The following is a 15,415-nucleotide window of genomic DNA, read 5'->3' as shown; positions in this document are numbered from 1 at the left end:
TCTAAATAATAATTGATTATTTAATAAATACATGACAAATTCTAATTTTTATTATTTTATAATAAAAAATTGCTTTAGTTTCTAAACATAAAATGGAATAGGATGTTGACAATGTCACTATTCATAAAACCTCTAAATTGGAACCAATGAAAACATTCAACAATACATAGAACAATGGATAACTAATCTGTGGTATATTTATAAAATTGAATTCTACACAGAATAAGAAAAATACAATCTAGAACTACTTATAGAAATATTTTAAGTGAAATTAATCCAGACACAAAAATATGGCAGGTTAGGATTTTATGTATGTAAAGTAACAAAAATAGATACTGAAAGGTTTGGAGTGGGATGGGCTGGCATACTTATGACATGAGGCCATAATGTATCAAAAGAGATTTTTTTCCCAGGCCCCTGGGTGCAGGTGGGCTGAGACTGTGAAAGGCATCAGTGAAGAGAGCAGGGAGAGATAGGTTTTTATTAATCCTTGCTGGCTGCAAGTTGCTCTGCTGACATAAAGGTCTGGTCCGTCTTTGGTTCCTCCCATGCCAGGTGTCTTCTGGTTATCTAAGCTATGCTGTGCTCAAGGCTGCAAGCTTTCTGCAAGATATCTGCTAAACACAACAAGTCTTTCTCTGCCCCATTTTAATTTCTTTAACCCTTTCAGATATAAATAATCTATACTGTCAGAAGGTAGAATAATGAGAAAAAGAATTTTCTGAGACATGCATGGGAGAATAGTGATTTTTATTTGCATGGAATTAAATCCCTGAGTTTCTAAAGTCCCGTTTCCCTTAGTCCAGTTATAGAAGAAGTGTAGCTGGGGTTTTAATACAGCTGTAAGCAGACTCAGCATACAGAGTTTCCATTGCATGTTGCAGCCAGGTCCAATATAGCATCAGGCTAGCTGTGGTCCATTGTGTGTGGGAGTCCACACAGTCCTGAGCCACACAGGAGAATGCAGAAGAGCACACCCCAGGCAACAAGAGTCCCAAGAGTCCTGAAAGCACTGGAGAGTGAATTCCTTTGTTCATGTGATTAGACATCCCAAATCTTCCCATGCTTACAGTGCATTCTGACCAATGAGTTTGTTACCTGGTGTGACTGACAGAAAAGTACCTTTCCTATGCCACCCCAACTATAGTCTATCTTCCCATTGTCCAGTCCCTTCCCCCCAGTATTTTACAGGGGTCATGCAGTGGGGGAGGTGGGGGACCGTGCGGTGGTGGGTTGGCATCAGCATCCACTATCTGTTTCTCCCACACCCGGCCTGGTGACCATCACCTCCTCCCCCAACCCCACTGTGGCCTTCAGGCCCCGGGTTGGGACGGAGAGCCGGGGGTGGGTGGCGATGGACATGACCCCTTTCCTAGGAAGGGCAGAGGGCCAGCTCCTTCCTTGGAGCTGGTGGCCAACCTCCTGCAGCCCCCCCCACCCCATGCACAAATTCATGCACTGGGCTCTAGTGTGACTGTAAAGGGGTAGCCAAAGGGAACTTCGTGGTAATAGAATAGATCTGTATGGAGTATGTTTGTACAGAGTAGAATACAGTGGGGCCTTGACTTACGAGTGTCCCAACTAATGAGTTTTTTTGAGATACAGCCGTCTCTCGGCCGATTTTTTGCTTTGAGTTGCAAGCTCAAAAAAATTCGGGTTACGAGCCAACTTCAGATACTCCACCGCTAGTTGGCGCAGCGGACTCACAGTGATTTGACATATGAGTAATTTGAGTTATGACCTCCAAATTAAACTCGTAAGTCAAGGCCCCACTGTAACTAAAATGGTGCAATGGGTTGTAAAAGAAAAATAAGGCAAAAGAGAAGTGTTGAACAGATGATGAAAACTCACAATGAAATGAGAAGTAGCAGTAACTAATTTCTGTCCCTGAGGAGAAAAAAACTACATTATACCAGAGTGAAATGGTCAGTCTCTCTGACTTAATGTTATTCAAGTCTGCTTTGTTCCCATGGCCTTCAGGCTAATAGCTTCTGCTTTGTCTTGAATATAAATTTAATCATCATTAGAGGAATCCTGTTTGAAGCTTAAGTTTTCCAAAAACAGGCCCTCCCATTTTCCCTTCCCTTGTCATAAAAGAAGCCTGAACCCTGTACTTCTTAAAATGGACCTGAGGATTAGGGCTACCATCTTCTCAGTTGGCACCTACTCAATCAAGAAAACTTTCTTTACTCCAAACTCTGATGTTTGAGTTTTGGCCTTTTGAAGTGTCTGACACATGGACTTTGGAGCAGTAACAACATGAGCAACAAATCAAGAAAGCAATGTATCATTTTAATTTCCTAAAAGTTTTAAAATAGTAGAACGTATTTAAACATTTGTACATCGGCACTCATTCGAGGAGATCACTGTGTAAATGCAGACTCTTGGTGGGCATATAGTCAAGAGTCCTATACTCTACAAAAGGAAAGAGTAAAAAATAAAAAGAAGGAAGGAAGGAAGGAAGGAAGGAAGGAAGGAAGGAAGGAAGGAAGGAAGGAAGGATAAAAGTTGTCCATGGCAATTAAATGACATCCTCTAGGCATTTAATTGTGCTATAAAATACTATAGGGACAATCAACAAATTGCTTGGTATCTCCGCAGGGACAGTCTCAAAAGGTAAAAAAAAATCCATAAATTGTTCTCACTGAGCCATGTAAGAAACACATGAGGGAGTCAAGAGCGAGGCTTCAGTACAGGTAAAAAGAGAGCATTTCATGTGGTGTCTCCCGTTACCAATACTGACAACGTTTCAGTGACATATGCAAAGTTTCAGTGTAATTAAATGGCAAAGCTCTAGCAAAATGCTTCTACTTCTGATTTAGTTCTTTTTGCTCCTACTACTCCATAATGTCTAGAAGGAGTAGGCCCCTCTCCTTATCTCATCATATTAATGTTTTTGAGAATTTTCACTTGAGTTGGTAGACTAAATGTCCAGAAGCCTCTTTGAAATGATTATATCTGTGATGCAGCCAAAACTGAGTACAAATGAAGAGGAACTAAAGAAACACGAATTTTTCAAAAATGGGCAAAATTATGAAGCTACAGGTATTCAATCTATCATTTTTTTAATCTATAATTTTGATGTCATTTCAAACTTTTAGTTATTTAGTGGTTCTAGGCTCTTTTTGTGACACTCACAGTATAATTTAATATGTAATAATTACTTGAATAAATGTATAAGTAGGATTCTTTCCACCTCACATTGAGATGTGAAAGGCATTATGTGGATATTAGCAGACTTTATGTACTCAGTTTTATAAGAGCAAAATATTCAGCATGCTTTTTAATGTCAAGTGGAATCTAACAGAAAGAAGATATAATTATTTCAAAGAGTTTAGCTTTTTAAAAAAAGCCCAAGTCAGTATTTAACAAAAATGTTAATCTATGAAAAAGCAATTTGATTCTTACCATTCACCCTAAGGCTTGTGAGAAAAAGCACACAAACGCTTTTATCTTTCCTTACCACCTAGAAAATTGAAACTTACCAAGTATGATTTTTCTCAGTCTTTCATATTTGCAAAACAAAACACACAAAAACAAGATTCATGCACTTCTTATTAAATTTACTGAAGATATGTTTCTAAAATTACTATCTTTTGATGCACATTTCTACATTTTTGATATGAGAAAAGTATGTTCATCAAAGCAGGGTAGACAATTAGAGGTCACAAACTTATAAGCAATATTTTAATATTCGGAAAGTGATTTAAATTCACATTCAATGTAATTACTTTATAGTTAATGTTATGAAATTATGATTTTATTTTTCTTTAGACCACTCAGAGACTGCTATCACTGTAACTTTTATTGTAACCAGTATTATTGCTACTTTTTAAAGGCAGCACTCACACACAATATTTTAAATTTAATAAATATTTTACCTAATCTGCCATTCACCATTTACTCTGGTATATCCTTAATCTGTGCATTATTAGGGGCATTTGTATACATTTTTGTTTCATTATATTAAATGTTTATCGGTGTGTTTTTTTAAATATATTTTATTGTTTTTTTTACAGAGAGGAAGGGAGAAGAATAGAGAGATAGAAACATCGATGAGAGAGAAACATCCATCAGCTGCCTCTTGCACACTCTTTACTGGGGATATGCCTGCAACCAAGGTACATGCCCTAGACCAGAATCGAAACCAGGACCCTTGAGTCCGCAGGCCGATGCTCTATCCACTGAGCCAAACCGGTTAGGGCTGTTTATCTGTGTTTTGTATTTTCTCATAGTTTGAAGGCATTCCTTGGGCTTAAGGTGTAGAAGAATTTAAAGTAATATCTAAGAATTCATGGATACCTCATCTTCAGTGTGTTTTATTTTACCTTTCTAGTACTGTGTAACATAGTGACTTTATTATATTCAATGTGCACACTTTTAAACTTACATTAAAGAGTACAGTATCTCTTTATCCAAAGAAAATTTTTGTAAATCTTGTTATATGAAACCAATGCCAATGCTTCCTCATAGAGTTGTTGGTAGAGATAAATGGAGATTAAATGATCCAAAATATTGGTTTTGTATATGATAATGAAGAGTTTTGGATGTTACAATTTTGACTAAAGTTTTGTACATACCTTAAATGAGGATATAACTGAGAATATATATATATATATATGTATATATATATATGTAATGTTTTACCATGTAAAGACAAATAATTCTCATTTTAATCTATTATAGTTTTCTTATTTATACACCTAATTTCTGTCAATTGTATTGACTGTTTTGGCCAATATCACTCACCTCCATTTGTCTCTAGCTCTATTTGCAAATATTATTTTTTGTGAGACAGGTTTATTTTTATATATTATAAACTGGAAAGTTTATAATAAACTGGATGCATCTTCTTTATACTAGCTTTGAATACTAAAAACCTTCCAGGTATAATACGTGAAATCTTTTGACTATGCTGATGTGTCTTTTCAGAATAGGTTTCCCAAAAAACCTGCATGGAAACACAAAATCTAACAGTGTTAAATGAATTCATTCTCACGGGGATCACAGACCGCCCTGAGCTGCAGGCTCCATTATTTGGACTCTTCTTGATTATCTATGTGATCTCCATGGTGGGCAACTTGGGCATGATCATCCTCACCAAGGTGGACTCCAGGCTCCAAACACCCATGTACTTCTTTCTCAGACACCTGGCTTTCACTGATCTTGGTTATTCAACAACTGTGGGACCCAAAATGTTAGTAAATTTTGTTGTGGGTCAAAACACAATCTCCTATTATTTTTGTGCTATACAACTAGCCTTTTTTCTTGTGTTTATTGTTAGTGAAATTTTTATTCTATCCGCAATGTCCTACGACCGTTATGTGGCCATCTGTAACCCTCTGCTTTACCAAGTCGTCATGTCACAAAGGCTATGTCAGCTGCTGGTGGCGATTCCCTATCTCTATAGTACATTTGTTTCTCTCCTAGTCACCATAAAGATTTTCAATTTACCTTTCTGTGGCTACAATGTTGTCCATCACTTCTACTGTGACAGTCTCCCCTTGTTATCATTGCTCTGCTCAAATACACATGAAATTGAAATGATTATTCTGAGTTTAGCTGCTTTTGATTTGATTTCATCCCTTCTGGTAGTTCTTGTGTCTTACCTCCTCATTCTTGAATCCATCCTCGGGATGAATTCTGCGGAGGGTCGGTACAAGGCTTTTTCTACCTGTGGCTCCCACCTGACGGTGGTCACAGTGTTCTATGGGACTTTGCTATTTATGTATGTGCAACCGGAGTCCAGTCATTCCTTTGACAGTGATAAAGTGGCTTCCATATTTTACACCCTCGTTATCCCCATGTTGAATCCCTTGATCTATAGCTTGAGGAACAAAGATGTAAAATGTGCACTACAAAGGGTGTGGAAAAAACTATGCAATATTTTTTCTTAAGGCTTTACATACAGTATAATTCCTATAAACTAGGTTCTGAACTTGAAATTTTGCTGTATATTCCTCCTAAAGAAATAAGAAGCAGAGACGAGTTTAACATGAATTACTGTCTTACTAATGCTAGACACTTCTAATTCTTATAAATAGATTAATGAACAAGATAGTAAAAATATTTGCCTTTCTTGAGGGGAAAGATGGATTATATACTTAAACTATAGGTGTAGTAGAATGTGTTAGGTGAATATAGAAAAAAAGCTGTCAAGGATTCTGATGTTTCATCTTTATGAGAATAAAATCATAGCATCTGTATGTGTGACTGTGTGTATGTGGGTGTGTCCTTTCCTTTCCTTTCCTTTCCTTTCCTTTCCTTTCCTTTCCTTCCTTTCCTTTCCTTTCCTTTCCTTTCCTTTCCTTTCCTTTCCTTTCCTTTCCTTTCCTTTCCTCTCCTCTCCTCTCCTCTCCTCTCCTCTCCTCTCCTTTCCTTTCCTTTCCTTTCCTTTCCTTTCCTTTCGATTTAACCTTAATGCCTTTCCGTGATATGTTTTAGAGTGGTACTTACTAATGACTGTGAATGTGATATCTGATGATTTGAAGTATCAGTCACATTGCTTTCCTTAAATACCCCTTCCAAACATTGGGATCCCACTGTTTCCTCCTCATTGCCTCTCTTCCATACCTGAGTCTATTAACTGAACATATATTGTAATTTGGCAGTCCAGAGGTTCTGACTGGCACCTACTTTTGTCTTTATTAGTTCCTTTTGTTGATGTCAGATGATACTCAAATTGAGGTAAATTTCTGAGGCCACACAGAGAAGCTCCTAGTTTTGAACTGTTTCCCCCCAACCAGTTGTTCTTTTTTATTTTTTTCCAACTAGTTGTTCTTGCTTAATAACTGGCTGTTTGGTTTTTGAGATTATCGTTCCTTATCTCTTTGAAAAAACGTAATTTTCCAATTTTAAAAGTTACTTTTATATCCTTGGGTAAGAAGACTCTCCTATGATAAATTCATTGTGCTGCCTTTCTTTTCTCAGGCTCTCTCCCAGTTTTATTCATATTGACTATGCACTGTGTTTTAACTGACTTTATTCTTTAACTGCATCGATTATCTTAATTGTGGGAAGCAAAGGAAAAGGTTCCTGTTGTTTGCACGATGTCCTATTTCTAATGTAAGTGAAGCCTGATACGTGACCAGAACATAATTATCTTGCCTTTTGTACATAGTTGTTACATGTCAGTCTCCACATTTTCCCATGTGCTCAATTTTATTTCCCTTTTGTTTACTTTTATTCTTCTTAATATCTCTGCGATTTTATTAAAACTACTTGTCTACAATGTTTACTGTGTTCACTATCATGCTATTAAAATTAGGTGTTTTAGCTAATGAACATTTAATAAAAATATTTCATTGGAATAACATTTAAAAAGTATATATAAAAAACAACCAAAATGTCTTTCAGTAGGTGGAAGGGCAAATAAACTATAGCACATCCAGGTAATGGTATTTTATTTGGCACTAGAAAGAAGTGAGCTACCAAGCCATGAAAAGATGTGGTGAAACCTTAAATGCATGTAACTATGTGGAAAAAAGCTAATCTGAAAAGACAATGTACTGCATGGTTCCAATTATGTGACATTCAGGAAAAGAAGACATTAGAAAAGTTGCCAGGGCTTAGGGTACAGGGAAAGATGAGCAAGAGCAGTTTGGAGGATACTTAGGGTCGTGAAAATACTTCATGTGAAACTATAATTGTGTACACAAGTCATTAAGTATTTGTTCAGACCAATGGCATGTTCAACAAACACCAACAGTGAACCCACTGTAAACTATGGCGTTTAGATGGAAATGATGTGCCAATGTAGGTTCGTGGATTTTAACAAATGTACTACTTTGTTAAGGACTGTTGCTAATGGGATGGGTGAAGCTAGCATTTGTGGGTCAGGGAGTGGAATATATGAGAATTCTCCGCGCCTTCTCAGTTTTTCTGTGAACGTAAAACTTCTCTAAAAAATAAAAGAAAGTCTCACAATACAAAAAAGTACATGGTACGGCGTCATGTGAAGATAAATATAAAATTGTTACTGCAGTCAAAAGGAATCTTGAAGATAATCATTATTGCTACCAAGTAATAATATCTGAAACTTCCAAGCATTCTACATGTCTTGATGAATCTGATTATCACAAACAACTCTGTGAGATAGGTCTTACTAAAATTTTAATTTTTTAGATTAGAAAAAGGTGACTCAGAGAAGCCAAGTATTGTCCAAGTCCACCAAGATATTAGGTGTTAGAACCAGACTTCAAACCAGGTAATCAAGTTCATGCTCAACTTTATTCTCTTAAAAAGGTCCTACGTTGTCTCTTAATATAATTTTTATGCTTCATTGATATCATCCCAGAGATAACAGGGGGTAAAACTTCACTTTGGCAGACGTAGAATTAGAACAGGAGAGATAACAGAAAGACTTAAAAGCAAAACAAGGGTCACACAGGCGCTCCCTGTGGTCAGAGCCCCCAAGTCATAAAGACCCGAGGGTCACAAGCAGTCCCTGCCCCCCGAGGACCAAAACGAAACAGTGAAAGCCATGGCTGGCACAGGAAATTAATTCAAGAGAGATATAATTATTCAATTATAAGTAAATAAGTTAACTCACATACATATAAATTAATCATGTAATTATTTTTAAATGAGTGGTTTTGTTCAAATAGAAAGCCAAAACAAAGTGAAGGCAGGACATAGTCTGAGAAATGAAGATAAGGAGAAGCAGAATTCCAAAAAAGCCAAAAGCCTATTGCTAATTATTTATAGAAAGAATTCTTCCAGGAATAATATAAGAGATAAATGTTCTTTCCCAAAACAAGGGAGGTCTGTGAGGGGAATACTTATTCTCCATTACCTTCTGCTTCTCATATTTTGAAGAACATTTCTATGAGCATTTCATCCATTTGGGAAGTTTAATTTATGAGTAATAGAATATATTGACTCACATATTGTTAAGCTATTGAACGAATAAATGCCATGAGGCCCAACATGTGATCATTTTTATTTTAAATTAAGCCCTCTTCCTTGAGCCAGTGTTTGTTTCATAACCTATTGCATGCATGGGAAAAACATTCCTAAATGATACAGTGAAAATGGTGGAGTACCTCACGCAGTTGTGAAGGTTGGGCACCATGTTACTTTAGGGTGTGCCGTTCATATGGAAAAAACTCTCCCCAAAGATATACAATTTATAGAATACTAGAGGCCTGTTGCATTAAATTCATGCATGAGTGTGGTCCCTAGGCTTGGTAGGCAATCAAAGTGTGAGCATCTGGTGTGGAAGGGCAGGTCCCAGCTGACTTCTGGGCCCTGGGCCTCCAGGCCCCAGCACAACACCCTCTGCCTGAGTCACGGCACCCGAGTCCCCATGAAGAGATGCGGTTAGCGTGGCTAGATGCCGTGAGCTGGGGCACAGCATGGGCCTCTGGACCGCCCAGCAGTGCTGCCTAGAAGCCCGGTGGGCAGCACACTCTCTTCCAGCCAGCCTTGCAGACTGGCTCTTGTGTGAACCCACAGGGAGCCCTATTGGCCCCTGTGGTCCCGGCAGCTCACCTGGAAGCCCACTGGGGCCTGCAGCACCTCCACTGCCACCTACTGCCAGTGCCTCATCACCAAGGCCCGCCATGTTCTGCGCTTTCCCCTGGTGGTCAGCGCACGTCATAGCGAGTGATCAAACTCCTGGTTAAACTCCCAGTCAAAGGGACAATTTGCATATTAGGCTTTTATTATATAGGATTGTCCTGATTCATGTACACATGCAACAACTGCCCATCATGGTGATTAGACTGATAAAGGGAAGAACATACCTCTTAGGAATATGTATCAAACCTATGAGGGGAAACATCATTAATCAACATATATAGTTTATCATTGAAAGAGCTCCTGAAATATGAAAGAGAGTGAGAATGCTAATTGAAAAGTAAGAATATGAAGTTAAATATTATTATGTTTAAAACAAGAAAAGATCTGTGATTCATTAAATTTTTAATGATTCACAATAATCATAATATTCCCAAGTGTCAAATTTCATCTGTGTAGGATTTCTTATTGAAGAAAGAAAGCATTGCATTCCCTGGAGACTATATCTATCTGTATCTATATCATCTATATATCTATATCTATATCTATCTATATCTATATCTATATCTATATCTATATCTATATCTATATCTATATCTATATCTATCTATCTACCTGTAGCTATATCTATCAATATCAATATCATCTATGGCTACCTATGGGTTCCCTGGAGAAATTATAACCACTGGAGAGCTGAAAACAGATGTTATGAGGTAGAGAGGTCTCAGAAGTCAAGAAGAGCTCTAATGTCTAGTATGTGAGCAGCACACCCTGGAACAGTGAGGGCCATGCCCTTCACAAAGCCATCTGGTGTTTCTCCCATCCTTCCTGTGTCATATTTGATTACAGTTAAATTTAATTCTATAGAAATTATGGACCTATTTTTTTCAATGATTTAGAAGTAGTATAACACAGATTTTTTTCAAGGCTTTGTTTTTTTTTTACAGTCATTAAATTTTGTGCAGTCATAAGGAATTTCATACCTATTGAATAAATGTAGTCTCTATCTCTTGCAGAGATGATTATACTTAGATTAACCTCTTGATTTCAGATCCAGTGACAGTCACATAAATTGATTTTCTCTTGTGGCTAATTTTTATTTTATAACAACTTATAGATAATTCACAAACCATCTATGAGGTTTATTTTAGGATACAAGCCCAGTTCAGCATTGAAATATATTAATGTAATTTATCGTATCAACAGAATTAAAAAAGAAAACTATGAATTTCTCAATTGATATAGAAAGAGCATTTAATAAAATTCTGTATCCATTTATAGCATAAAATTAAACTCTCAGCAATCTCAAAATGGAAAGAAACATCCTAAAAATTGATTAAAAAACACCTACAATAAAACTTACAGAGAACTCCATATATAATCATGAAAGGATGATTTTCTTCTCACCAACACTGGACAAGGAGAAGGCTATTTTTTATGACCACAACTATCATATATCATGATGGCGTCCCCAGCCTGTGCAATAAGATCAGAGGAATAAATAAAAGATGTAAAATTTTAAAATAAATAAAATAGTCTATATTTGAAGATGACGTGATTGTTTATGTAGAACACGAATCTGCAAAAGTTACTGTAACTAATAATTAAATATAACAATATCACAGTATGCACAGCCAACACACAGAATTCCATTGCATTTCAGTATATAAGCAATATACAATTGAAAGTTTATATAAATAGTAGAGGCCCGATGCACAAAATTTGTGCAAGAATAGGCCTTCCTTCCCCCGGCTGCCGGACTGGCTTCCCTCTGGCACCTAGGACCCAGGCCTCCCTTGCAGCCCTGGCTTCACCTAGAAAGTCATCTGAAGGATGCACAGAAGGAATTCCAGTCTAATTAGCATATTATGCTTTTATTATATAGGATATAATTTATTATTCTAAAACAAAAAAAACATGAAATAAATATAAATTTTAAAGAAGTTTATTCATTGGGTTACCAGTATATCATAAAGGATATCAAAGAAAATGAATCAACAATCAGGAAAGTCTGCTCAAGTTTATTGTGTGTATTAATTATTCCACAGATACATGACCCAGTGACCATTTCTACACACTTCCTCTTAGACATGGTTACACTGTGAATCAAAGGAGTGGCAGTAGCAACATAACAGTCATAGGCCATTACTGACAGCAAGAAGCCTTATGTGGAAATAAACACCCCAAAACACAAATGCTGTACCATGCAAACAAAACAAAACAAAAAAAGAAAGACAGACAGAAAGACAAAAGAGATGTTTCCCTTCACACCAGGAGCTTTCTAAGCATTTTGGGTGATAAAAGGGTTTTCGGAGCTATGCCACAAATCAGAATTAAGACCAAATATATGTTTCTTATTATAAATTGCAATATCATAACCAGTCTTTAGACTAGTTAAAACATAAGTCAGTGAAAGCATGTTCAATAGAATATCTGTATTCTTTGAAACCTGAGAACCAATTACTTCTTTCTTTGTAAGTGCCCTGTTTTTATGTCCTTAAATGCAAGTTTTATTATGCAATTGTTTTCTCCAAATAAAGGAAAAATATAAATGTAATAGTGGATTTTGTTATTGATTTAGAAAATAACAACCTAGAATATCAGAAGACATATGTGATAGGCTATTGTTTTTGTGATGCAGCTACATGAATTAAACAACTTTTCCTTTCTGGCCACCTCCTTACTTAACAAATAAGTGTATAGAATGAAAAATTCTTAAGGTGGCTGCTTGGGGCAGCGGGGGGACCAGTCTGTAGATTGTATGGTTTTCCAGGTACTTTGCTGTACATTTGAAACTGGTGTGGAATGATATTGAATGTAAACTGCGGTTGAAAAAAATTTTAAAAAGAAAAGAAAAAGAAAAAAAATCTGTACATCTTTAGAAGCTTTACATTTACTGAAATATTGAAAGTGAGAACTGACTGGTAGGATTTACAATGACTTAACCCTAACAGGGGAAATGTTTCCTTTCTAAGGCCCTTTTCACAGCATCCTTTACCTCTTTGTTCCTCAGGCTGTAAATCAGTGGGTTTAACATGGGAATCACTAGGGTGTAGAACACAGAAACTACCTTCTCCTGTTCTACAGAATACTGGGAGCTTGGCTGAATATAACTAAAGCTTAAGGTTCCATAGAATATGGTGACAGCAGTCAGGTGAGAGGCACAGGTGGAGAAGGCTTTCTGTCTGCCTGCTGCTGAGTGGACCCTCAAGATAGCAAGAACAATGAACATGTAGGAAATTATCACAATCAGGAAGGTGCCCATGGCAATGATGCCAGAGAAGGTTAAGAGTAACAACTCATTCATGGAGGTTTCAGAACAGGACAGCTTTAGGAGTGAGGGAATATCACAGAAGAAGTGGCTGACAACATTCAACCTACAGAAGGACAGTCTGCCCAAGCTTACTGTGTGTATCAATGAGTTAATTATTCCACACATACATGACCCGATGACCAGCCCTACACACTTCCTCTTAGACATGGCCACACCGTAAAGCAAAGGATTTGCAATAGCCACATAACGATCATAGGCCATTACTGACAGCAAGCAACCTTCTGTGGTAACAAACACCCCAAAACACAAATGCTGTACCATGCAAGCAAAAAAAGAGATGGTTGCCCTCGCAAGCAGGAGGCTTATCAGCATTTTGGGTGCAATGGTGGATGCATAGCAGGCATCTACAAAAGAAAGGCAGCTGAGGAAAAAGTACATAGGTGTGTGGAGCTTGGGAGTGACTCGGATTAAGAAGATCATGCCTAGATTCCCCACCAAGGTGATGACATAAATCACCAGGAACAACACAAAAAGTGCAATTTTCAGTTGAGCGTGGTCCGTCAATCCCAAAAGAATAAACTCTGTCACAACCGTAAAATTCTTTTCAGTCATTTGTTTCTTTTCACAAGATCTGTTGTGGAAAGAGATACAGCGATTATAACTTATTAGGGAAATTTTGTGTATGTGTTTGTGTGTGTGTGTGTGTGTGTGTGTGTGTATAAAAACAAGCACAATTGCTGATGTCAGGCTTTGGATAAAAAATATCCCTTCTTTGAATCTGAGATTTTTCCATCAATAAAAGTAGTAAGAGGACTAAATGATCTCTCATTTCATTCCAATGACATTGATTATATTCCATAGAAACCAAAATGTGAAAAACAGTTTGTCTCTAACAGCTTCAGTCTATCTCTAAAATGTCCACTCAGCAGACACTAATGACAATTGAAATTAATAGCATGTATAATATATATCACTAGTAGCCCGGTGCACAAAATTTGTGCACATTAAATGGGAATTAATCACCCTAACCAGTTTGGCTCAGTGGATAGAGCATTGGCCTGCGGATTCAAGGGTCCCAGGTTCGATTCCGATCAAAGGCATGTACCTTGGTTGCGGGCACATCCCCAGTGGGGAGTGTGCAGGAGGCAGCTGATTGATGTTTCTCTCTCATTGATGTTTCTAACTCTCTATCTGTCTCCCTTCCTCTCTGTGAAAAATCAATAGAATATATTTTTTTAAAAAAGGGAATTAATTAGCAGAGATATTTTAATATTGCTATTTGCCCTTTCTCTATAATAGAAGTGTGAGAGATGAAAGGAAATTAGTAAAATGTATATGAAAATAATATATAAATTTATTAATAAATAAACAATAACAAAAGGATATACAGTGGGGCCTTGACTTACAAGTGTCCCGACTAACAAGTTTTTTGAGATACCAGCTGTCTCTCGGCTGATTTTTTGCTTAGAGTTGACAGAGTAATTTGAGTTAACGAGCTCCTTAACGAGCTCCTTAATGAGCTAGGTCTCAGAAAGAATTAAACTCGTAAGTCAAGGCCCCACTGTAGCAACAACAGAGGCATGATATAACAAAAACATGATATGAAAACAACAAAAACATGATATGAAAACAACAGGGATGCAAACAATGACTGATAAAGTGATTAAACTTATTCTAATATCTCCCTGTACACCACATTAAGAGTGAAAACACTTTCAGAGTGCTTGCCTAATTTCCTTTGTGATGAAGTACTTAGAACTTTAACTGTAACATCACATGCTCTTCAAACTTGAGAAAAAGCAACATATAACTGGCCATGTGCAAAAATGGGTTCAGGTAGAAATATGCCTACTTTGTCTAGAGTTTGTCCTTGTGATTTATTAATAGTCATCACAGATGCTGGCAACACGGGCAACCATCGTCGAATCAATTTAAATGGGAGGCCAGTGTCAGATGGGGACAAATTAATTGTTGGAATCAGAACAGCCTCTCCCTCTGCAGATCCTGTTAATACTTTAGCTTCGATAATGTTAGGTTGTAATCTTTTGATAATAAATCTGGTACCATTACAAAGACCCCATTTACTATTGAGATTTCTCAATAGCATGATGATTGCACCCACTTTCAATTTTAATTTATGACACGGCATTCCCGAAGGAGTAATACTATTAAGAAATTAGATGGGAAAATTTTTCTTTTCAGCACCATCTGTGGAATCAATGGAATCATCACTCAAATATGTGTGAAAATTTCCATTGAGTATATCCAAATTTTCTTCATTTAATTTTTGAACATGCTCATTTTTTGGACAAAGAATTGCATGTTTAGATATATTTTTAATATTATCTATAGCAATGGTTCTCAACCTTGGCTGCACATTAGAATCACCTGGGAATCTTTTTAAAATCCTGATTCCTGGGCCTCATCATCTGGAAATTGTTTCTTTGTTATGGGGTGGGGCCACAACATTAGTAACAAAGAAACAGAATTAAAACTTTATTGTGGGGAGCCGCTACAGTGTTTTGGACAGGTTCAAGCCTTGGACTGATGAGAGGGCACAGTCCTCTCATTGCCAAGTGCAAGTCCCAGCTTGGAGGACAGGGCCTTCCCAGCACAATTATA

The 15,415-nt window shown here is 37.1% G+C and overlaps 2 protein-coding genes across 2 annotated transcripts; one reads left to right on the top strand and one right to left on the bottom strand.

Annotated features, from left to right (window-relative positions):
* Window positions 1–4,955: 4,955 nt before the first annotated feature.
* On the top strand, window positions 4,956–5,897 carry LOC118663971 (olfactory receptor 8K3-like). The gene has a single exon (XM_036323882.1). The coding sequence runs from the start codon at window positions 4,956–4,958 to the stop codon at window positions 5,895–5,897; it is 942 nt and encodes a 313-aa protein (XP_036179775.1).
* A 6,569-nt stretch (window positions 5,898–12,466) lies between these two features.
* LOC118663957 (olfactory receptor 5J2) lies at window positions 12,467–13,405 on the bottom strand. The gene has a single exon (XM_036323874.1). The coding sequence runs from the start codon at window positions 13,403–13,405 to the stop codon at window positions 12,467–12,469; it is 939 nt and encodes a 312-aa protein (XP_036179767.1).
* Window positions 13,406–15,415: the final 2,010 nt, after the last annotated feature.

This window comes from Myotis myotis, unplaced genomic scaffold, assembly GCF_014108235.1.
Source record: "Myotis myotis isolate mMyoMyo1 unplaced genomic scaffold, mMyoMyo1.p scaffold_m19_p_10, whole genome shotgun sequence".
NCBI classification, from domain to species: domain Eukaryota; kingdom Metazoa; phylum Chordata; class Mammalia; order Chiroptera; family Vespertilionidae; genus Myotis; species Myotis myotis.
This window is presented reverse-complemented; position numbering and strand designations above follow the sequence as displayed.